This window comes from Mustela nivalis (assembly GCF_964662115.1).
Source record: "Mustela nivalis genome assembly, chromosome: 5".
Taxonomy (NCBI): Eukaryota; Metazoa; Chordata; class Mammalia; order Carnivora; family Mustelidae; genus Mustela; species Mustela nivalis.
Window position 1 is genome coordinate 101,918,357 of NC_139024.1, and position 24,068 is coordinate 101,942,424.

A 24,068-nucleotide genomic window follows, 5' to 3' on the forward strand; every position below is an offset into this window, starting at 1 on the left:
TAAGTCCAAGCCTATACTTCTCTGTTACATGGTGAGTTGAAAGAGTAGTATCAACATAGTATCACTGACATTATCTAGAAATCTATTATGATGTTACTTAGGACACAGTCTAAGAACTAAATTAGAGGAGATATCAAGTCCAGTGAGGGGCTTTCTTCACAGTCTTAACTTATAAAGCAAAATAATGGATCCATGGCCCTAAAAAAAAAAATCTCTTCACACAAAAAATTTCCATGTACTTAAAAAGTCTCCATTTTGAACCCTGAACCAATCAGCAAACAAGTCTACTTCTTTCTAATCTAACCAGTTTCCTACTTTATTCATTGGCCTTAATATCACCCATCCCAATCTCTTCTTAATTTCCTCAAACTGAGAGACTCCTAAGCTGTATGGTTTTTCTCCTTTGCTACATGGAGGTAGTAAATAAACCTGGTTTTGTGGTAACTACAGACATGTCTCTAATACTCTGTTAGTGGGTTTCACAGGATTTTCTTATGAACCTACCCAACGAAAATTAGTAGGTTCACCTATGCAAAGAAAATTACTATTAATTTATAGGTAGTTTTTCTATTTCAGCATGGCTTGGTGGTTTGACATCGTTCTGATCATATTATCTTGCATTTCTGAAAAACAGGATTTTAGAAATTTTAGCTAAACATTTTCTATGGAAATAAAAACACTCAAGAGTATAGAGTACATACCATATCTTAACCATTTCATTTCCCAATCACTAGACATTCAAATGTTTTCCAATTTTTCTACTACAGAAAAATCTGTGATAAATAATAATTAGCATAAAAATTTTCCTACAGATTAATGTGTGTCCTTAAAAAGCTTGCAATGACAACTAAATTGAAGAGTATGAGTATTTGGAAGCTCCAGCCACATAGTTTGTTTTCCAAGAGTTTTACCAATTAACTCCTACCTGTAACTGGTCTCCCATTCTCAGTTTGCTCCTAGAATTCTCAAACTTAGGTGGAAAAGCAAATGAAATCATAAAGAACTTGCTGGAAATGCAGGAAATACCAAGTATTAAGGAAATTTACTATAGGCATGAACACTAAAATGGTAGATTTGCATATAAACAGGCAAAAACAAGCTCATAAGATTTAAAAGAATTTTCTAGCTTAAAAGGTCCTTTTCAAAATTGTTTGTGTGTGTGGGGGGGCGGATCTTTTTGGTAAGACAATAGAGTGAGAAAACCACACAGATGAACATGAGTGAACTATTTTTATAGAGTGCTGTTTGGCTGTGAACACTGAAAAAGGTAAGCTATTTTAGTAAAGTAGTATCTGAGACTATCCTTAAACAGCATGTTATTTCCACTAGTGTAGGGCTTAGTGATAGTCAGGCCTTGGCCCCCTGTGGTCTTGGGTCCTAGACTCTCACTTGCTTCGCCAGTTTTCTTCAGGACAACCTGGTGACTGGCGGTCTGGTCTTCAACTTTTCTTCTCAGGTGTATTCATACATACTATCTCAGATAATGAAGCCAGGTGGGTAGCATAAGGAAACCTTCTATTTCTTTTCTTATCACAAAATTCAACTAAGCCTCTGCATTCCAGGCCCGCTACAAAAAAAAAAAAAGAAAAAAAAAAAAGGAAGACGATGAGAATTTGGTCCCCATCATCCGCATTTACGGCCAAAACATACCGCCGAGCTTCGCTTCCACACCCACACAATATCCAATTCCAAACCCTCCACACAACCTCGTTCCTGCCCTTCACTATAAAACAGAACCCTGGCTGCCCACGCTTTGCAAAGCTGCAGCTGACGTCAGCCCCATAAGACGCATGCGCCATACCTTGGAGTCCTTTTCCTTGCTTTTCCACTGAAATCGAACAGTCGCAGGAACAACCAGAACTACAACTCCCGGCTTCCCGCGCGGCCCGGGGAAGGCAGGCCGGGACTGCGAGACAGAGGCTCCGGGGGATAGCGGCCCAGAGCCGGTCGCTCCTCCTTTTGAAGCGGTTTCGCACCTCTCTCCGCCCGCGGCGTCGGGGGCGTCGGCGGCGTCGGCGCTCACGCAGGGGCGGGTCACGGCGGCGCGGAGCGGTGCTGGGCGGGAAGGGAAGTCGTGGCGGCGGCGGCAGCGGCGGTGGGGAAGGCAGCGACGGCGGCGGCGGGGACCGCAGGAGCGGTGGTGCTGTCAGTTAGGCCGTCGGAGAAATGGGAGACCCGGGGTCGGAGGTGAGTGGGCGAGCGTTGGGCCGCGGCATTCTCAGGCCAGCCGGGAAGGGCTTTGTGTTTTGCTGAGACTGAGGCCTGGTGCGCGGCGGTGGCCGCCCCGGCGGGCCGACAGTGTCCGCGTCTCGGGCCGAGCTCCGCGTTCGGGCCTGGTGCGGGTCTGAGCGGGGAACCAGCAGTAACAATGGCCGCCCGGCCGCCCCCGGCCCTGTGCGCCGGCCACGGAGGTCCCTGTGGCCGCTGCTCGGGCCGCGAGAGCGACATTTTGAGACAGGCTCGCTCCTGGGCGGTGTGCGTGCCTCCCTCCTCCTCGAGGAGATTTGGGGAATTCGCAGGGGCTGGTAAGGCGTTTTCGGCGTCCCTCCCTGTGGATGGCTCCACGTCTGCAGAGGCAGAGCCCGACTCCATCCATCGAGTCCTGTGCTTGGTGGGGTTTGCATGCAGTTGTGCTCAGTTCGGTTTCCTCGAGAGCTTGCTGTCTGTCTTACGGAGCTCTTCCTTCTTCGTTCTTTTTGGGAAGAATCTCTTCCTGCAGGTACGTGGCCGTATGTCGATAAGCATGTTCTGGCTTATTTTTATAGATGATAGAGTCTGTCCCTCCAGCTGGGCCTGAGGCATCTGAGGCAACAACGGATGAAAATGAGGATGACATTCAGTTTGTCAGTGTAAGTAGCAACGAAATTCGGGTGTTTCCCAGAATCCCAACCTATGCGCGGTAAGCGGTTCTGTGATGATGGTACCTCGCCTGTCCGTCCGTCGTTCAGCAGCTGGGCGTGGATGTCTCGCAGGTACTGGGCCCTGGGGAGTATGGCGCAGGATGAGGAAATTGACCGAGAGGGGTCTCCGAGCACCTGCAGGGGCCACCACAAAGACTGTGCCCGAAAGGACATGTTGCACATGGAATCAGGCTTCTTATGCCTTCATTAGTGCCACTTTATATACTTCATGTGGGCAAAGTCGTGCTGTCTTAAGAGTGTGCTTGGAACAAGCAGGGCAGGAGCGTCCTTTGAAACACGACGTGCAGGTTAGAGGGAAGGGACGGGAGAAAGCAAGAAGGGTTGCAAGCACTCAAAGTGTGAGCTTTCCGGAGCTTGGTGACGCGAAGGCAGGTAGCTTGAAGCTTTCTCCAACCTCTGAGATCACCACGTTACAGTATAATGCAGGAGTTGACGTTCATAAGGAAGACCCTGCATCACCAGGAACACGCGTGGTTTTCAGACTGTCTTCCCTTTGGGACAGTGATCTCTGAGCATTAGGAAGTGTAAGTGTACAGATTTCTGGGCCTCACACCACACCTGCTGAATCAGAATATGAGGGTGGGACCCAGGAATCTTCACTTTGGAACAAAGAAAAGGACATGTGACTCTGTGAGCCATGCTTTGTAGGTTTAGGGGAACTGGGTCATGATGTATTGGGGGATGGTTTTCACCGAAAAGTGTAATGTTTTCTAAGAGTTCTGTTTAAAGTGGTAGCTAGCCAGAAACTTCTACAAACCCGTGATTAGTTGAGGTTTGCTGTCAAAGTTGTATAATTTTTCTTTAATAGAATATTGAATGTGTATTTGTGTTTATTGATTTGGGGCAGTTTGTAAAGGTGGTTATTAAATGGTATCCTCTACATACCCGAGCTTTAGGGCCATTGTGATGATCCATTGTCCTATTGCAGTTTAATGGATTTCTATAGGAGTCTTTTACAAGATTGGGTCGGGTGGCTTTCCTCACCATTGCCAGCATGTACTGTGCTTTGTCCTGGTATTTCAATTCCCGTATAGTTAACATTCACTGTTATATTAGCTTCAGGTGTTCTCTGTCCTCATTTTAAACTTACAAGGATTTCCGGGGTGCGGGTGAATCGGATTGTATCCTTCTTCTTTACTGTGGACTAAAGTATGTTGGTAATGGCATTCCATGCTCATTAGGACATATCTTTCACGTTTTTGAATTTTGGTATATTTGGAGAATATTTATCTTTATATTTTGTGCAAATAAAGGAAGTATGTACTTTCTAAACTATGGGCCTTGCTTGAGAATTACAGATGGAATTAATAATATTTGAAAACACTTTTTTTGGTTTCGTTGGAATGAAAAATTATAACTTGTGATTAACAAGCTTAGTAAGGTACTAAGCTAAAGTTTAAAATATTCTTAATTTTTAAAAAAATATCTTTTAATTTAAATTTTATATGTAGAGGATCTATATATCTTTGCATGAAGAATAAAAAATATACAGTCAATGTCTTGTGTATTCATCTCGATCCAACATCTTTTATTTTTCCGTAGGGGTTGGCAAATAAAGGGTCAAAGTTCTGATAGTGGAAATGAAGATGTAAATTATATGTAATAAGTGCAGTTACAATACTAGAAGAAACCTATTAATAACATTTCTTTTACAAATTTAGTGATAACACTTAAATGATAATTAATGAAACCTTAATTCTGTTTCAAAATAAATTCAGAGACAGAACTTTCTACTTCTTTCTGTAAACTCATCTCATACTTGTCTCCATCAGGTAATGCTTATTCAGTAACAATAACATTGTTCTCTGCATAAGATTTCTTCAGATACAAAAACGGCATTAATGGCGTCACCTTTTGATTTACTCTTTGAATTTCTTAGTTCATGCTCTAATCTAATTTTCCCATCTTTAATACACATGGTGGCACAGCAGTGTTTATGTGGTTTGCAAAATACAAAGTCTGGAACCAAATAGCATGCTAAAGGAAAGCAGTAAGGATGTGGAGGTGCAAAAATGAGTTCTTTCATTTAAATTTTGTTGAAATGTATATATAGAGAACTGCCCTATTTGTAAGTGTACTCTTTGATTTTGCAAAGTCAGTAACTGACCTCAAATGAACATGTTACTGTAACAGAAACTTATTTAAAGATTTTGCTCTCATTTTCTGTTTAGTTTAGTAATAGGTATGTCTCCACCCACCCCTCGCCTCACACCCCACTAATGGAAAGTAGAAACCTTTGAAACCTATGAAATCTTTCATAAACTAAGATGGCATAAAGTGTAGTAGTAATTACCATTAATTTATATGGGAAAATTTTTAGTATTTCCAGACCAAAAAAATAACCTCTTTTAGGCTGTTTTGCTACCTTAGGACGTCTTGCTAACAGTTGCAAAAAATAAATCAAGATACTGTACAGGTACTTGCAGATAATTCAAAACTGTGGCAGTGAGTTGCTGAGTTTAGCTCCCAGGGAAGGAGCTTGGCTGTGCTACTTTCGCTACTTAGGGTGCATGCTACCTCTATAGTGGCTTGCATTGAGACAAAACACTGTGCAGTAGTTTGGCTTTTCACCTTTTTTTGTATAAGCAAAAATCCTCTTAAGATTTCCTTCAGGGGCGCCTAGGTGGCTAAGTGGGTTAAAGCCTCTGCCTTCTGCTCCGGTCATGATTCCAGGGTCCTGGGATCCAGCCCCACATTGGGCTCTCTGCTGGGTGGGGAGCCTGCTACCCCCACCCCCCACCTACTTGTGATCTCTGTCTGTCAAATAAATAAAATATTTAAAAAAAATTTCCTTCAGTAAGTGAAAATGGGTACTAATGTAGGTTATTTGTTAAAGTGAAGTAGTGTGAACGCAAGCTTTCCAAGAGCGAGAATACTTGTCTGATTCCTTATTCAGCCACCATCTTTTTGTCTTTGAAACTGCAGATATTTTAATTTATTCCCACAAAACTGTTTTAGCTAAGAGGTGGGGACATTTTCACCGTTCTACTTGAGATACAAAGGTGTGAAAACTGCTGAGGCAACCTGTTGTAATCTTGGTGGTAACACATGAGATGTAGGTTTCAGCCAAGGTTATTGGTATAATGTGAAATCATTGAGCATGTAGAAACAGTGAGGAAAAAGTATAATTTCATAAGTAACTTCAGAAGCCCATAGGTGAAATGTTAATACTTCACAGTAGAAAGGGGTTATGAGCAAAAATATCAAGGTATCTTCTGGCTGGGTGTCTTGGGCCTATAGTTCAATAAATGAAAATAATGTAGCTTTTGATATGCAAAGTCATGAAGTAAGTACTCTAGAACTGCAGAGATTAATTGGAAATATGTCCTACCTATAAGTGTCCATATTTCAGTGTGGGTGATAAGATAGGTAATGAAAACTGTGTAAATAGTTCTATTAGAAAGTAGTTCTTTTGGGGCGCCTGGGTGGCTCAGTGGGTTAAGCCGCTGCCTTCGGCTCAGGTCATGATCTCAGGGTCCTGGGATCGAGTCCCGCATCGGGCTCTCTGCTCAGTGGGGAGCCTGCTTCCTCCTCTCTCTCTCTCTGCCTTCCTCTCTGCCTACTTGTGATCTCTCTCTGTCAAATAAATCTTTAAAAAAAAAAAAAGTAGTTCTTTTATAAAAGTACATGGTGCTATTTAAAAAAAAAAGTAGACTTTTGGCATAAATAACATAGTATTTGTATTTAAAAGAGCATTTTGAAAAGAAATAAGGGAAGACATCAAATTGGGAAAGTAGAGGATTATGTGTAATTCTGGAGGATAAAAATTTTTTAAGTAGAAGAGGAAAGGGTGGGCTGGATAGTGTAGATCTTGAACTGTAGACTAAATTTGAACTTAATGTAGTCAGTTGGGAATCATTCAAAATGTTTGAACTGGGCAGGACTACAGAAGTAAATTATATCCCTAACTTCTATATATGGAAATATATTAAAAAAAACACATGCATTATATTTAAGGTTTTAGGTTAGAGTTGTGCCTCTATGCTCATATCCGTAGTTTTTGTTTTAGACTGGGGTAAACTACATTTCTTGTAGACTGTGTCTTAGTGTATTGATATTATTTTCCACTTAGACTTGACCCTCGAGCAACACAAGTTTGAATTGCAAGGGTCTTATATGCAGATAAGATTTTTTTTTATAGTACTACAAATGTATTTTCCTTATGATTTTTTTAGCTTTATTATAAGAATACAGTATATAATACATACAACATGCAAAAAAATGTGTTACTCAACTATTTATGTTATTGATAAGGCTTCCAGCCAAGTGTAGGCTTTTAGTAGTTATATTTTGGGGGAATCAAAAGTTGTATGTAGATTTTCAGTTCTATGTGGTAGGAGGGAAGGTCAGAGCCCATAACCCTGATGTTTGTCAAAGGTCAACTGTAGCAGTTAATTGGAGTCTGGCTTTATATGAAAATCATTTCCCTGATAACAGGAATTAAAGCTTTTTGTGTCATTTAAAAAAATTTTTTTAAGATTTTATTTATTTATTTGACAGAGATCACAAGTAGGCAGAGAGTGAGAGAGGGAGGGAAGCAGGGTCCCTGCTGAGCAGAGAGCCCATGCAGGGCCTGATCCCAGGATTCTGAGATCATGACCTGAGCCAAGGCAGAGGCTTAATCCACTCAGCTACCCAGGCGCCCCTGAAAAATTTTATTTAACTGAAAATATTAATTCAGCTCTGTTCCTAAATTATTTTGCTTGTACTTGTGCTCCTGGCCCTAATTGTATGGTCTTGGGGAGTAGCATCCTTTGATTTTGATATTGGTACAAAAGGGATGATAGTGATGGTTTATTGTTTGATGGATGGAGCAGCTTCAAATAAAATACCTTTAATTGGAGAACTACATGCATTTATTATGTATTTGGAACATAAGCAGCCATTATAAACATTTTAAGAAATCGTGTTTGACATTTATAAACATTCTTTTGGGGATATTAATAACTTATTTTTTGGTTAGTGTTACAAGTTATTCAGAGTTGCGTACAATAGTGAGAAGTCTCATTGAACGAATAGAGAGTATTTCTCAGAAACTTAGGGAATAAGGCATTGATATATAAAAGTAGTATGTAGGGTTGCCTGGCTGGCTCAGTTAGTAGAGCATGTGACTCTTGATCTTGGGGGTGTGAGTTTGAGCCCCATGGTGGAGGTAGGGATTTCTTAAAAATAAAATCTTTAAAAAATAGTTTTGTTTTGTTTTTAAGATTTTATTAATTTATTTGACAAAGAGCATGCAAGCAGGGGGAGCATCAGGGAGAGGGAGAGGGAGAAGCGGGCTCCCTGCAGAGCCCAGTGGGGGGCTTGGTAGGACCCTGGGATCAGGACCTGAGCTGAAGGCATACTAATCAACTGAGCCACCCAGCCACCCCCCCAATAGTAGTATGTATACTTTGAACTTAGCCTCAGAATTATTATGACCACACAGCCAGTTACGTATATAGAGAATCAGGTGTACCTCACTTAGTTTTCTCATTTGTTAAGTGGAATAATAGCAATAATACACTATTTTACTTGTAAAGTAATTGAAGATTAAATGAAATCGTGTTGAAAAATTCAGCACAGTGCCTATATAGGGCTCAGTGATAAATGTTATTGATTAATAGTAAAATAAATGGAATACTAAAATGTTTTAGTTCTTTAAGTCATTATGGTGGAACTTTTCCCATATCCAATATGAAAATTAGCTGAAGTGTAGAGTGTTTGCTTATACGTAATTTCCTTTGGGATTACTTCTCTTAACTTCTTAAATCAGCCTCTGCCTTTTCGGTGGTCTCAAATATGTGTTGTCATCTTTTACCACTCTTTCACTTATAACTTCACAAGTATTGTTGAGTGAATAAGTATTTTAAATGACTCTTCTGCTTTTTCTCATTTTTGAATTTTCTTTCTTGATTCTTTTTATTCTTTTAATTAGTGTGAATCATATAAAGCTACTGTTCTTCTGCAGTTCAGAAATGGTTGCATATGGTCTAGAGGTCTAATGGTTCACCCCTGTAGTAAATTTCTAATAGTCTTCTGTCATCATTCCCTGTTCTTATCCTTTCTACTATTTCTGCATCTGTTTTTAAAGCCCATTTGTGATCGTTTTCCTTATTCTGTTTTCTTTTGTTTTTTGTCAAGGGGGGGTTTTCTTGTTGTTTCTTATTTCCCATTCTTTTTGTTTTGTATTCTGTTACCTTCTTTTATCTCCCTTTTTTCTCTATCTCTTCGTGGAAGCTTTCTCTGCTTCTGTCTCTGTGTATTTCTGATAACCTGGAGACTTTCTTAATGTACTGTTCTATGGGCATAATAAAGTTTCAAATGCACATTTCTTTTCTTTTCTTTTTTTTTTTTAAGATTTTATTTATTTATTTGACAGAGGTCACAAGTAGGCAGAGAGGCAGGCAGAGACAGGGGGAAGCAGCACCCCCCCCCCCCCCTGCAGCCGAGAGCCTGATGCAGGGCTCAATTCCAGAACCCCTGATAAAGGGCTCCATCCCAGGATCCCGGGATCATGACCTGAGCCGAAGGCAGAGGCTTTAATCCACTGAGCCACCCAGGCACCCCTCAAATGCACATTTGTTGAAGAGACAAAAACTAAAGGTGATTTATGAAGAGGAGAAGCTACCATATTTTTAATTTTTTCACTTTCTTTTTGGATTGAATGTATGATATTGACCATAGCTATGGTCGATTTTAGTCTTAAAGTAGGTAACTGATCTCTGTTGACCAAAATTGGAAAATACTCTGTCCCTGTTTTCCCCTTCTTTTAAACTTCATTTTTACATCTCAGGTGAAAATCTTAATTATTTATTACATGATTCCTGCCCAGGAATTCTGCTCTCTGGTTTTATCCTAGTGGCTCGATAAAACCTGTCCTAAAGGATAGCAGTTTTCTGCTTGGGGAGAAGTTGTAGCCTAAGAGGGAAACAAGTTATCTTTGAGACTTGATGCCTCTTCTCAGGAAGAGGAACTTTAAGTAGATCTTAGCTTTTGTTTCCTGACTGTAGTGTTTTTCTGCTAGTTTTTACACTGTTTGCCAACAGTCAGCTTTCTGCATCTTAAGAAATCTTTCCTTCAGCTGAATTCGCCTCCTGTGTTCCTTACTCTTGTTCTTAACATACTAGATTTTTAAAAAGAATATTCTTGACTCATGGCCTTTACTGCCTCTTTAACCTTTTTCTTTTTTAAGATTTTATTTTTAGTAATCTCTGCACACAGTGCAGGGCCGGAACTCACCACCCTAAGATGAGGTTGCATGCTCTGCCAGCTGAGCCAGCCAGGTTCCCCTGTTGCTTCATTTTCTACTTAATTTTTTAGAGCCTTGCTTCTGTATGCTTGCTACTTTATTGAAAGTTGCTCTCAGGTGTTTTTTAAAGATCTTGTTGTCAAATTCAGTGGAAGTTTTTTTGATTGTCAGCATTTTAAGCCACATTAGCATTGAAAACTTTTTGTTGAGGTTTTCTCTAGCTGCTTTGAATTTATGTATTCCTGATTCTTCTCTAATCCCTGATTTCCTGGTTAGCGGTTCTTCCTGAGTCCTAAATTCTGCATTTTCTTGAGAACCTTCTTCAATCTCTTTTTTCTCCTTCCTGCTTTCTTTCTTTTTTTTTTTTTTTTAAAGATTTTATTTATTTATTTGTCACAGAGAAAGAAGCGAGAGCAAGCACAGGCAGACAGAGTGGCAGGCAGAGGCAGAGGGAGAAGCAGGCTCTCCGCCAAGCAAGGAGCCCGACGTGGGACTTGATCCCAGGACGCTGGGATCATGACCCCAGCCAAAGGCAGCCGCTTAACCAACTGAGCCACCCAGGCGTCCCTCCTTCTTGCTTTCTTTGTTGGCTCTATCGCAGTTTCAGTTTAGTCTTTTAGGGGAGCAACTCCCTAATCTGTTTTTATCTGGCTGTGTTTATACATCCAGTTTATAGCCCTGCATTCCCAGCTATTTGCCAGTAACCTTTGTGTACCACTGTTACATCAACCCATTATCTCTAAAAGAATGTCAGCATCCCATTTCTGTATTCCAGATTATTCTGATGGCATTAGTATCCTTCTAGTTCCCAGGTTTGAAACTTTAAGGACTTAATTGATTCCTTGTTATTGTTGGGGTTTTGTTTTATTTGGCGAGGGGGTCTGTTTTTCATAGCCAGTCTTTTTTTTTTTTTAAATACCCATGTATTCTCTTGAGTGCGTACCACAACACTATTTATTCTCTTTGCCATTATTTTAGTTTTGTGTTATTGGATTGATTAATTATCCTGCTTTCCCCACTCTCCATACTTGTCTGTGTGATTAATCTGTTTAAAGCACAGCTCTCATGTTTTTCCTATCTGTGTATTTATTCCCTTTTGCTTGTAGAATAAAGTCTAGGCATTTTTAGACCAAGCATTCAAGGCCTGGTCTATGATGCAGTCACTATGGTTGGAAACAGGATGAAGAATCAAGTTTGATGTTTGAGTATAGGAGTGAGAGATAAAGCTGAACTGTTAGTCAAAGAACTGCATGTTTTTGAGCTTGGTTATCTAACAGATAATTAATACTCGTCCCATCTAAAAAGCATTGAATCATACTGTCTGCTATTTGTGTCCTTGTAGCAGTGTTTCTTTATTATTATTTAATCCTTTCCTCAAAGGATCACTGTTGTCCTAATAGTCTACCAAGGTTTTAAACGCTTAGATCTTACTGTTTCTTATTTGTGTATCTGAATATTTTTCTGTGTTCTAATTACTTTCTGCCAACCGTAGACTTGTTGTTTGGAGGAATTTTTGTCAATCCTAAGAAGAAAGTGATTGTTTTGAATGACCAGTTTAGTTTGAATAACTGTACATGACTTGTCAATTTGCTCAATTCTTTCATAGGAAGGACCATTGAGACCTGTTCTTGAATACATTGATCTGGTCAGCAGTGATGATGAAGAGCCTAGCACCTCATATAGTGATGTAAGTACATTATATTTGATTTGCATTTCTTTCACTTCTGTCATTTAAGAGGCATTGTCTAAAAAGAGCTATCAAGTCGATGATGGTTGTTTTTTGGATCTGTAGTACTTTAGAGAATGGCCCGATTCTGTAGAGTGAACCACAAAAGGTGTCCATTGAGTTCTTGGCCCAAAATATCTCCTACTTCCAGTTTTGTTTCTTTACTTTCAGTGAGGATGTGAAAGGATAACACAACACAGGAAAGTTCTAAGCCTTGAAGATGGTATCTGATAAAAGGAAAATGGAATAAAAAAACTGCAAGCTTTTTGGCTCCTTGTGCCCTTCTCCTTTCCCATCTCTCCTCAAGTGCCATGTGTAACTGGATTCTTTTCTTCCAGAACCACGTGGCCACAGAAAGTTTGTTTTACATTGGAAGGAAGGCTATGTGAAGACCTTTTAGGAAATGGAATGTGGGAAAGGGTTTAGGTGGCATGGTACTTCAGTCGTCACTCCTTTTAACCTCATCTATCCCTCACATATTTAGAGTTTTTTCTCTTACCTGTGATTTTTTGGCTGTGGGTACCCTTAAACCAATATTTCCCTTACTCTGAGAATCAAACTAGCTGAGCCCTTTGTAGCAATCTTGTCTTTCATTTGTCTTAGCCCAAATTTCTATTAATGGGCTATTTTCTTGATGGGTTAGAGAACTCCTGGCTCTTCTCAACATGGGCAGAAAACTTTCTCTATGATAGAGGGGATTGAGACTTGGATGTGGAATCAGTATATGTAGGTTTTAATCTGAGCTTTGCTCCTTATTAATTCTGTAATTTTGGATAAATTAAGAAAACTTTAACCTTAGTTTCTTTATCAAATAAGGGTAATACCTACCTCACAGGGTTGTTGTGAGGACAAAATGAGGCAACATATGTAAATAAGCTCCTTGGAAACTACAAACAATAAAGTAGGGCTATGCAACTGGGAGGTTTTGTTATTCTTGGAGAGTGAACAGGAGAAAATTTTAAAGGGGCTTAAAAGTGACTGCAATGAGAACTTTTAGAAATCTTTTTTGTTCTCAGAACTTTTCTTGAGTTCTCTGTTTTTTAGCTTTTACTTGTTGACTTACATACATTGAATGGGATTTTTAAAAAAAGATTGTTAATCAACAATAGTCTCACCACCTCTTCTTATCCTAGCATGAGACCAAGCAGCAGGCCAGGATGGCACCACTTGAACTGGGCTTGTTTTCATTTTTTTTTTTCATAGACAGAGTGCCACATTAATAGCCATAGTTGGTATTAGGTTTTTGTGTAGAAACCTTGTGGATTTGACTTCTGTGATCCCCTTGCTGATCTGTAGTGGATTGCATCTTTCATTGTTGTTATAATAATTTAAAAAATTGAGTTCTACTTACTGGACATGCATCTCTGCACTTAAAAGTTAACATATTAAAAGCATTTTTTTTTCTTCCTTGGTTTTCTTGTTCATGTGGATAACCCAGAGAATGCCTGAGTCTAAGGTGCCATCCTCTGAGAATCATCGCCCAGAAATGTGCTCTAGCTGCAGTGTTCCTCTTCCCATTGGAGACAGCAGCTCCTCCTCTGGGAGTTGCACCAGCAGTCCACAAAGGATAGTTTCTCAACCTTCTTCTGTTGAGAACCCATTGGAGAACCAGAAAAATGATCAAAGTAATTCAGATATTAAGATCTCTGAGACAGAGACACTTAAACCATCACAAAATTTTCAGACTCTGCCTTCATCTCCAGTTCTGGTCCCCCAAGAATCTTTGGCCTTTTCAGAGGTCAAGGAGGATTTACCTATAGAGTCTTCTTCAGCTTCACAGCATGGACAGGATGCCATCCTTTATCTTCAGACACAAGTGGCTGAGATGTCCCGAGTGATACGTGATCTGCAGTCTAGGAGCTGTTTTAGATTTCATCATTCTAGGCCAAGTGAGAACTCCTCAGTGCCATGGGACATATCCACCTCTAAGGATGAAAATTTATCCACAGTTGATGAAGAAACTGACTGCAAATCCCCCTCAGCTGATGACAAAGGGCAGCCAACTGACCCCAGTCAGTCTAGTTTCACAGGTCTTTTGAAAAGAATGGAACAGAGGGGTGTTATAAAGAGAGTAACATTACAATCTGAAGCAGAATCATGTGAAGGGAAACCTGATTGTATGACCTCTAAGAAACGTTTGGTTCCTCCATTGCATCCTCTTCTGAGAATTGCCACCACTGAGGTTTTTAAAGACCCTGCTGATTGCCATCCTTCTTCCTTCATGGGGCACAGGGTATATCCTGTGGCCAAGGATACCTCTCCTTTCCAACCAAATCCACCAGCTGAGGGCCCTATTGTAGAAGCATTAGAGCACAGCAAAAGAGGAAGCACAACATCTCCTCTAGATTCTACCTCAAAAGAAATGGAGGTCATGGGTTGTAGATTCTACCATGCTGCTTCCATTGCAGCCCGAGCTGCTAGCTACATGGCCTATATGACTCAATATCAGCGTAAACTCTGGGAAGATATGGAGGATCTGGTTCATGACCCAGAGTTTGATCGTGGAAAAGCAAGATGTATAATATCTGATGGTATGGATGCCGGACTTTGGCAACTTTGTACTACTAGAGACATAATGGATTCTGTAGTCAGAGTTATGGCAATGGCAATAGACTACAGAAGACAAGCCTGGCTCCGACTTACATCTCTCACTAAGAAAACCCAGGAGAAGATCTCACACTTGCCCTTTGATGGTACTTCCCTCTTTGGACAAGATGTGAATGCTGTTGTTGCAGAAGAAAACAGTATTAAGGAAAATGATTATAGAGACCACAACAAATACTATAACCAACATCGATACTTTTATAGTCATGATCAGAAAGCACATTATCACAATAGAGGATATTCCAAAGGAGATTGGTACAAACCTCGCAACCATCCTTATAGATACAGAAAAAAGGGAGAATCTCCAGAACGCCACGGGTACAAGAATTAATAGCCTGTTTGCGTTCAGCAGCATAGTCATCCAAGATCCTATTTTACTTGCTACTCCCCACTCAAACAGGATCTGCAGGTAGGAGGTCATGTCAGAAACTGATGCATGTCTGGAATTATCACAGCTAACATTTAAATTCTAGACTTTTCAAGTGGATATAATAAAGAGACTCATGTCTTATTGGCCAAGTGAACAGTAGAGACTTTCACCTAAGTAGGGTTGGACAAAGGTTTACTTATTATTTCTGGTCCAAAATAAGTTCAGATGAGGGTACTCAGGAATCTGAATCCTCTTGTGATTAAAGAAAAATATAAAGATCTGTTCCTCAGGAAAATCCTACTGATAAACTGAGGACTAGCCTATTTGGGGTCTGGAAATAACCTACTGTTAGATCCTTCATTTTTAGGTCATCAGTGCTTCCTTGTTCAGGCTTCAGCTTGTCAGATCTTCACAAAATGATAAATCTGTTGTACTGTGTTTATGTCAGGATGATCAACTTATCAAGAGTCCATACTACTCTCAAGCTGTCTTAGACTTCAGGATCAATCATGAAGCTGTATGTCAAGAACTGGAATACAAATCAAATTTTGCCAAATCCAGTTCGTTTCAGTGGGATGGCTAGATGTTACAGGTCTACTGTGGACACCAATTGGAAAAAGACTTTCCTTCCTGTAACATCTCTAGAAATTTTCACAGTAACTATCTTCATCGAGACCAATGGCTACCATGTCATTATCATTCAGAGCCACATGTGAGAGAATTCTTTATCATCACACCTAAGTCTCTGACCTATCAAGCTCTCAGATCTAAAGAAGCTTTGAGACCGAGGCATGGTGTTCTCTCAAGATACTCTGGGCTTTTCAGCAAGATGACCTTCTTAAGCTACCTTCTAAACAGTTGACTTTCTTGAGCTTGGTAATCCATCACAAAAAAGATACATACATTAGTGCCCTGGATATAAAGGATGTTATACCATCTAGGCATGCAAATCTGAACTCTTTTAAGAGAATTCCAAACATGCCTGACAATCTGGTCCTCTTATTGCAATAAAGAGGGATGCCATCAAACTAGATGATACTAAGAATCCTTAAGTGTTCAGTATTACTGTGGATGTCGTAAAGAGAACATCTCGCACAGCTCTGTTTCTGGATATTTATTTAAATGATGATATCCATTAGAGATTTCTTAAAAGTCTGAAATCAAGTTTACTGTTCTTCGTTTACTGTTCCCTTAATCTAGTCAGACTCATCAATAGAGACGACTATCTTTTTGCTCCCAGTTGGTTTCATTAATAGTTCTTCACAGTTCTGGAACTGGCAGCAGATACCTCAATTGTATATCTCACAGTATCTTTTTAAAATCTCAAGGCAGTGGCTGTGCAGTATACCAGCCCTTAGATCCTCGATTTTGCAGCATGACTTCAGAAATGGAGAAAGTGTCAAGTTTGAGGGGTCTGAATACATCACCTAGTATTATTTGCTTGGCAGCCAAAAAAATTTTTTTTATCAACAGATTTAAAATTTTGTAACTTGGTTTGTCATACATCTGCATTCATTTCACCTGCTTGATCAAAATATTTTGAGTCTACTGTTAGTGGAATATAACACTGTTTTAGGATTCATGTGGTTTCTATTTCTTGCCATAGTTCTTACACAGTGGTGATTGACATTTTCCCTAGTGCCCCACTTTCTGATGGTTGAAGCTCATTCCCCCTCCACTGTAACTATCTTCAGCACCCTTTTTACTACTTTCTCTCCCTATTTGTGCTAGAGGTTGAAGATGCAAGCATACCTACTTAGAAGAAGCTATTTTATTTTGTCAGTAATTTCAGAGTACTACGTTGGTCCTATTTGTAAATTAAGCCTAAAAAACAGGCTTGACAGAGGAAATCATCTTGCAAACATTTACTTTTATTTTTGCATATTTTCCACAGTGTTTTACCTCTATCTTTTTTAGGTCCTTGCCAGTGATGTAGAAACTCTTTCATATTAAACTCCAGAAGATTATTGGTTAACTACCCAAAAAGAAATAAGGGTCTAAAAAATCATTTAGATTTTTATAGTTTACGATATATATTGCATCTGTCAGGCAGTCTCATGTGCCCTTGACATGGCACTGTAGTTTCTTTTATGACAGGACTAGTCACAGATGAACTTACTGGAGAGAGACCTTGGAACTGTTCTATGTGGCTGCACAGTTATACCTAGTTAGCTAAGGCTACTTCAGACTGTTCCCACTTTTTCATTTCTCTCCTTTCTTTCCCTGAATTAGATACTGGGTTACAAATGTGATGATTTTTGAGGTACTCTTATTTTCCAAAATCCAAACCAAAATGATGCTTGAAGACATAATTCTTTGAAACTACTTTGGCATTTCCACTTAATATGCTCTTCCTCATAGATTCTTTGTTTTTAATTCTGGTCAGAAAAAAAGAACAAAATTCACCACCTTAACCATTTTTAAGTGTACGGTTCACTAGAATAAGCTGTATTTCCATTGTGTAGCTCCTCCTTAAATATTTATAAAACAGCATTGCTGTTCTCTTCCTCTTGTGTTATTTGTGTTGCTCAGTGTTAAAGTAACATTGCTTTGCCATTCTCTGATTGATAAGCTCAAGCATCTCCAGAGAATTTTCCTAAAAGTGGAGAGGTATTGAGGAGTCATCAAATTGTTGATCTGTAGATAACTTCTGAAGGGGATTTGTCAGTTCAGTCGGGACTGTCAGAATGCGGTAGAATGGAAACAGCTTTTAGCTGTAGATTAATCAGTCTCTTGATTGCAGAAGAAACATTCTTAACCTGTTTGTTTACTTTAAAATCTTTCTCTGGCATACTTGAATGGTGGTGGTGTTATAAAACTAAAAATGGGGCCCTGATATAGGGAGACAACCCCAAAAGCATATGGAACTCAAAATTAAATAAGTTTTCATATTGTGCCTGCCACAGAATTCTCCATTGGGTGAACCTTAGATGTTTAAATATCTCTAGATTTTCTGGGACGCTTTGGGATAATTGCAAATTTAATGATTTGATATTCTCAGTGGGGATGTGTCTAATGATCCTTTTTCTTCAAAGTGTTATTTCTCCACTAGACATAAAATATATGTGAAGACTATGATTTCTTGCAGTTTCTGTGTACAGAGAAATTGTTTCCATTTGTTATATGAAGTGCCTTTTTAAATTTCACCCTATTGTTTAAAACTTAACATTTTGATGTCTTGCATATGTTGCTGGTGATATTTATGAGTTCTGTATAGTGATTTTTTTTAATCTTGTAGTTTATTCATCATCTGTACAATTGCACTATCTAAATGTACTCTCCTTCTGAATGTTAATTTGTTTTCTTTATAGCACTGTTAATCCATTTCAGAAGGTTGTAGAGTATGACCCTCCCCCTTTATTTAAGTAACTTCAGTAGTTCTTTTTAGTTATTAGGGATTGGCTCAGTTTCTGAGCATTAAGGCAGCTTTGTTTTCTATCTGCAGGTTCTAGGTTTTCTGATTGAGTCATTTATCTCAGACTAACCTTGTTCTAAGCCATGGTAGCACAACTTATATTTGATAAGTGGATGTGTTTACTTGGTAAGAAGAAACAAGGACATTAGGAAAAGCAGTAAATTTGCTGACACTTTATCCTTTCTTTTTAGTGACAGCTTCCTTATTAGTGTAATTGCATTTAAACTTTTTTTTTTTTAACTGCATGGCAGCTTCTTTGTAATTCCATTTTAATTACTTGGCCCTCAAAATGACATTTTGAGGGGAACATAAACTCTTTCGGGATACTTGGATACTATTTAGTATATTACGTTAGTACTATACTAATAATTTACTGAATGATACCTAAGTGACCTGATTGATAATGTCCTTAAGGGCCCAATACATCAGGATAACCTCTCAGGTACTAAAAATGAGGAGGTTGGAACAGATACCATCCAGAATCCCTTCTAGCTACAAAATTGGATAGCGTTAAATGCCATGGATGAACAGAGTTAAATGCCACATTCACTGTTGAGGATATAATTTAGTGGGATTCTGATGAAGGTTAGAAATTATGGACTAGATCTTTGTAGAAATAGTTTAAAAATTGCAATAACTGAAAACTTTTTTTTTTTTTAATGTGAGGCATATTTTGCCCCAGACTTGCACTGTTTTAGGTTTCCCTTGTCTTTTGAAATTTACCATTCTTAATGTTAATGGCTAGTCCAGTAATTGATTGTGATATATACATGTCATTTCAGTTGGCCAGGTCCATTCTTAGTTATTTTGTGGATACAGAAACCAATCAATTCTTCTGTCTTTCACTTAAGAAAATACACAGGTGGAAGTTATTATTTAACTGATGATGATCATTATTGAATGAAAATCTTTTAGTTATTTTTCAAAAAATAATGAGTTTTGTAAGCCATTAAAATATTCTTTTAAGGAATTTCCCTTCCTGGATGAATGATGAGAATATTGTTTTATTAAATCTTTTTTTCTCCTATTGATTAGTGGGATAATATTTTTATACTACTTTGTGTTTTCAGTTGCTTGACTTTGTAGTAATGAAAACTTTTTATAGTAGTGTTTGGTACCATTGAGATATCTTTTACTGGAAATTATGTTTGCTTCTGGTGGGATGTATCTGGAAGTGATCACAGTCCAACCGTTTCCTTTTGATGTTATCATATTAGTTCATTCTCTATATTGATCTTTTCTTCCCCTTAATGTAACACCTCTTTCTAGAAGGATGTCTGATCTTCCCTTAGTATCTTTGATGTAGATTATATTTTCTATTCTACCAGTAAATACTAGCCAGGATTTTGATGTGGCTTTGTATTTGTGTACTTAAATACAAATGTCTTCAGTATTATTGTAAGAGATTTTCTAGTTTTCTCTTTTGTCCTTTTTTTAAAAAAGCAGCCAGTTTAGTCTCTGGAACTATTATTTCCTGGCTATTGAACTTCAGTCAGTTTTTAATGCTTTCTTATTTAATGGTAGTCTTATTTTTCTCATTTTGCATAGTTTCACACAAATGTATTACTACATATGGTTTACGGTTAATTGCATCTTCTCATAAAAATTCTAAGCCCATCACCATAAAGTTATAGAATAGCTCTGACATAAACTGTATCTAAAAATTAACCAGTTTTCTCTAAGTCTTAAGGGCTTTACCTATTTTATTGAGATAACTGTCTATTTCAAATGATGTCTTGGATTTTCTGATGCCTTGTCAAGAATTCAACAAGAATTCTCAGGTTGTCTGTACTTTATTTTCTTTTAGGACTCTGGAGATCTCTCGGCTTGTATTGAGTTTTCTAATATTTCTAAGTATATTCCTTGGTAGCAGTGAAAGTAAATCCTTTATATCTAGTTGTATTTTAAACTCTCCTTTGATCATAAATGCTTCAAGTGCTATGAATTCTGTTAGTAGTCTCCTTATAAGACCTATTTTCATATGCGATTTTTTCCTGTCAGCTATGTATTCTATGCCTTCTGTTTTCTGTCATTGCCTGTAAGAGTAGCTCTGTCATGTTATTCAGTTTTGAGCACTACAATTAGACCTCTTGTCAACTCACACTTTTATCTGTGATAATTATGTTTCGCACTACTTAGTGTGCATTTAACACTAGTACCCTACGTTTGTGGTCCCTGTATCTGTACCACTTTTAGTTACTAGGGCAACATGATGTGGGTGATTGGGGGGAAGCATTTTCAAAGTCACTTGAACAGTCTCAAATTTTCAGATCCATTTTTTTTAACATATTTAATTACATTAAACATCCTCCCGTTAGGTGTGAAGCCCTTTTTGCCTTGGTTCAAGTATAGTCAGTGTTTAGCTAGCCTCATTTAGATTCTTAGCAAGAGTTGCATGCAAGTTGGTCTTTGTCTAATGCCTATAACAAACCCTGTTTACTTTTAGCAAGAATATATTTTGAGATCTTGGAAGCACCTTTATAGCCTTGGGCCTAAGGGTTGTCTTCCTGCCTGGCAAGCAAGTGGAGGAGAGAATTTTCATTTATAGAGCTCACATTTACTACACTATGTGCTAAAATTTACAAGTTATTCTTGAAGAAGAAATTCACCCTTATTTTGCAGATGAAAAAATGAAACATTATGTTGCTCAAATGGTGGAGCCTAGCTTTTGAATATTAACTGTTTTCCTCCACAGTCTCAGTTTAGCATTTTACTAGGCTGCCTCTTCATATTTTTCAAGGCTCAGTTCAAGTCTTAACTTCTCTGATAAGCTAATTTGACCTATACTAATCTTTTTCTTCCCTAAATTTTATGTTTATGGCTATATTCTTATTCCTCAGTACTTGATGTCTTACATTAACTAATTCTTGGTCATTTCGCTTGTCAGATCAGAAACTCTTGTTTTCCCGTTGAAATTTCACTGTGTGGGACTAAGACTGTTCTTGATGTATAGTCATTGACTTGTTTCACGTATTCTGTTCTTTTTCGGCACTAATCATTTTAGTCCATTTTTGCTTGTTTTTTTCTTTTTCTTCTACCTTTTTTTGTTACACCGTTTTTTTTTTCAGATACATGCTTAAGGTGGTTGTTTTTTTTTTTTTCCAGATTCTTTAGGATATTGGGTAGGAAGGAAGGTGGTATGGTGCAGAGCACATGGTATTTAAATTCTAAGACTTTGGTCTGAGTATTAGCAAGTCAGTTACTTTCTGAGCCTCAGTTTTCCTACTCTCAAATGAGGTAATGCCTGGGAATACTTTGGAATTTCAAAAACCCAGTACAGGTTTCTTTTCTTTCATAGTGTGCTTTTTCTACACACATAGATATATTATAACTGTGGAATGGTATTGGATATAAATACAGATACATTTTAAGATGTATATTTAATAGCATGTAGTAGGTTCATATCATCAGATCATGTTCCCCTTGTTTACAGTTTTTAAGGCTCAACTGTTAAGCTATATTACAAGTTCATCAATGGATTAAGTCATTGAAAGACATATTTAAAGTAAAATAGTCTCTTTTCTCAAGTGCAGGCTAAGAAATGTTCATAATAAACAGTAAGGAAATAAAGAGGATGTAGAATGAAGAGCTAGGTTATATAGGAATGTGTATATGATTTTTGATGGTTGCTGTTTTGTCACTTTGTGTCTATGTTGGCAACAATCTTCTATCATAGTTTTCAGTACCTATGTACAGGCAGGCACTGAGGAAGGTGTGGAGGAACCTGGTTAATAAGAGATGGTATATTCTCTTAAGAGAAAGAAATACCAATATAATGTAACTGTTCTGTTTAGAGGAATGCCTGCAGTGAAGTTGGAACAAAACAGAGGCCATTTAGAGGGATCAGGGAAGATTTTCCTACTTAGCAAATACTTGAGCTGAGGCTTGCATGTTGCAATCATGTTGATTGAAGAGCTAGTTGGACCAGAAGGGAATTAGGAGCCAGGCATTTAGATGTATCAGTGCATACAAAAGCATGTGAAACATTGTGTCTGGTTTCAGAATTATAAGGAACAGACTTTATGGGGGACAGTTGGTAGATACTAAGTTGAAGAAAGAGGATTAATTACCCATGAAAATGTATTGGTTCCAATCTATTAAAAATATACTAAGTTTGTGTAGCTGTTATGTGTAAGGTCATAGAAGTAGTCTGTCCAGAGTTCGCTTTGTACCATAGTCCCCTGTGGTCAGCTAGCGCAATTCTTTTTCTTCCCTGAGCTGAGCCAAAGGAAGGCTTTTCAGTCAGTGTCCCTCTAGTCCCAGGGACAGCTCAAGCAGTGAAAAAGAACTGAGACACTAGTAGAGAACAACTTTGAAGATGAACAGGATGATGGCACTGAAGTGAAATGTGTATGGGTATACAGTTGCATACTTCAGGACCTCCTATTGACATTGTGTTCTCAGTGTAACTAAATGTGGTTCATTTCCCTGTTCATTGGGTTACAGATAATTTGAGGGTAGACTTGGGGGAAATGAAGATATTTCTAAAAATGTTGCTTCATTGGAGTTTGGAGATGTTGTATTGAAGAAAGACCTGTGAACCTTGTGCCAGTGGTATCTCCAGCAGCACCCAAAACACATTTTGTCAATTTCCTGTTTGTTTTTCTGTGATTTCAGTTTCTTTTTTTGTTTTTGTTGCCACTTTCACCTTTTCTCTTTTCTTTTCATAATTCATCCTTATTCTTGCTGTGCCAGAGTTATAGCAGTGGCATTCAGGGTTAAAATTGCAGCTCCCCTTTGCTACTTCAGAGGTACTTAAAAATTCTCAAGTTCCAGTTATGGTTTTGTTCTGTTGTGGTTTTGGTTTTTTATGGTCCTGTACTGAAGGAGAATCAAAGTCATTCTTCCTAGGAGGGGATTTTTATAAGTATAGATACTGGCAATTTACCCAAAAGACAATACAGGAAGAAGAATCTTATTTAACAGGTTTGGTGGTACTAGTCTTCTTAACTAAGTAAAGTTCTTTACAGAATGGGGTATATCTATATGTATGTTTTTTAAGTTTGCCATATAAAGCAGATGTTATGTGTACTTTGTATTTGTAAACAATAACCAGTTGGGGGTGGGAAGATGGTTGCTTTGTACAAAAGGGTTGTTTCCTGGTTCCAAAGCTTTGCTGCTGGAGATGGTAAATAAATATTGTACTGCTTTGCTGTGTTTATCCCTTCTGCTCTCTCTGTTTTTGAATATAAAATACTTAAGAAAAATTGTTGCTTTTCAAAATGTTATTTTGGGTTGTGGTTTGAGCCATGAGTTGGGCAGAAGGGGTTTCTGATAAACAGAACTTCTGGGAGGGTAAACTTCAGAGCAAAATATGCGCCACAGCTTTGTGATGGGCAATAATAAGCAGGCTTTGAAATTTGAGTTTGTGTGGAATAAAGCAGTTGTTTCAGGAATTATATTCAAACCAAAAGCACTGGTTAGATGGATAGCTATGATTAATGATTTACAAAGTTAATTCATTCCACTATCACAGTTGGTTTCTCCTTTGAGCTTTCTTTAAACTTGGGGTTCCCTTTACACAGAAGATAAGGATGATGGCCAGAATAATCAATCTCCATTGGATGCCCTGCTGACTAGTGTCAGCTGAGATTCAGGGAAATTCTAAAACAACAGCAAATAAACCTCTGCCTTGGATTATTCTCTACATCCCCTCTCACTATACCTCCCCCTCTGCCTCCTACAAAATTCATCTTCCCTTATTACTGGCTTTTCTGTAGCCAGAAAAGTGCTTTTGGTGAGTCAGATAGGGAACTGGGTTGTTGTGATCACTTCTCTGGATAACTCTTCTCATGGAGTGT

The 24,068-nt window shown here is 38.4% G+C and overlaps 1 protein-coding gene and 1 long non-coding RNA gene across 8 annotated transcripts in view; one reads left to right on the forward strand and one right to left on the reverse strand.

Moving 5' to 3' along the window:
* The window catches only part of ZNF451 (zinc finger protein 451), a 145,494-nt gene that overhangs the window by 47,657 nt on the left and 73,769 nt on the right, over positions 1-24,068 (forward strand). For 2 of the 7 annotated variants that reach the window (XM_082731263.1, XM_082731265.1), the window contains exons 1-3: positions 2,058-2,187; positions 2,766-2,849; positions 11,759-11,839. In XM_082731263.1, the coding sequence (XP_082587389.1) occupies positions 2,167-2,187; positions 2,766-2,849; positions 11,759-11,839 (186 nt within the window). In that variant the 5' untranslated portion in view covers positions 2,058-2,166. The other 5 variants (XM_082731267.1, XM_082731261.1, XM_082731262.1 and 2 more) reach the window with 5 other exon arrangements.
* On the reverse strand, positions 1,212-1,984 carry LOC309865090. Its single transcript, XR_014311945.1, has 2 exons — positions 1,802-1,984; positions 1,212-1,567 (listed from the first exon to the last, which is right to left on the reverse strand). It is a non-coding gene; the product is annotated as an uncharacterized lncRNA (long non-coding RNA).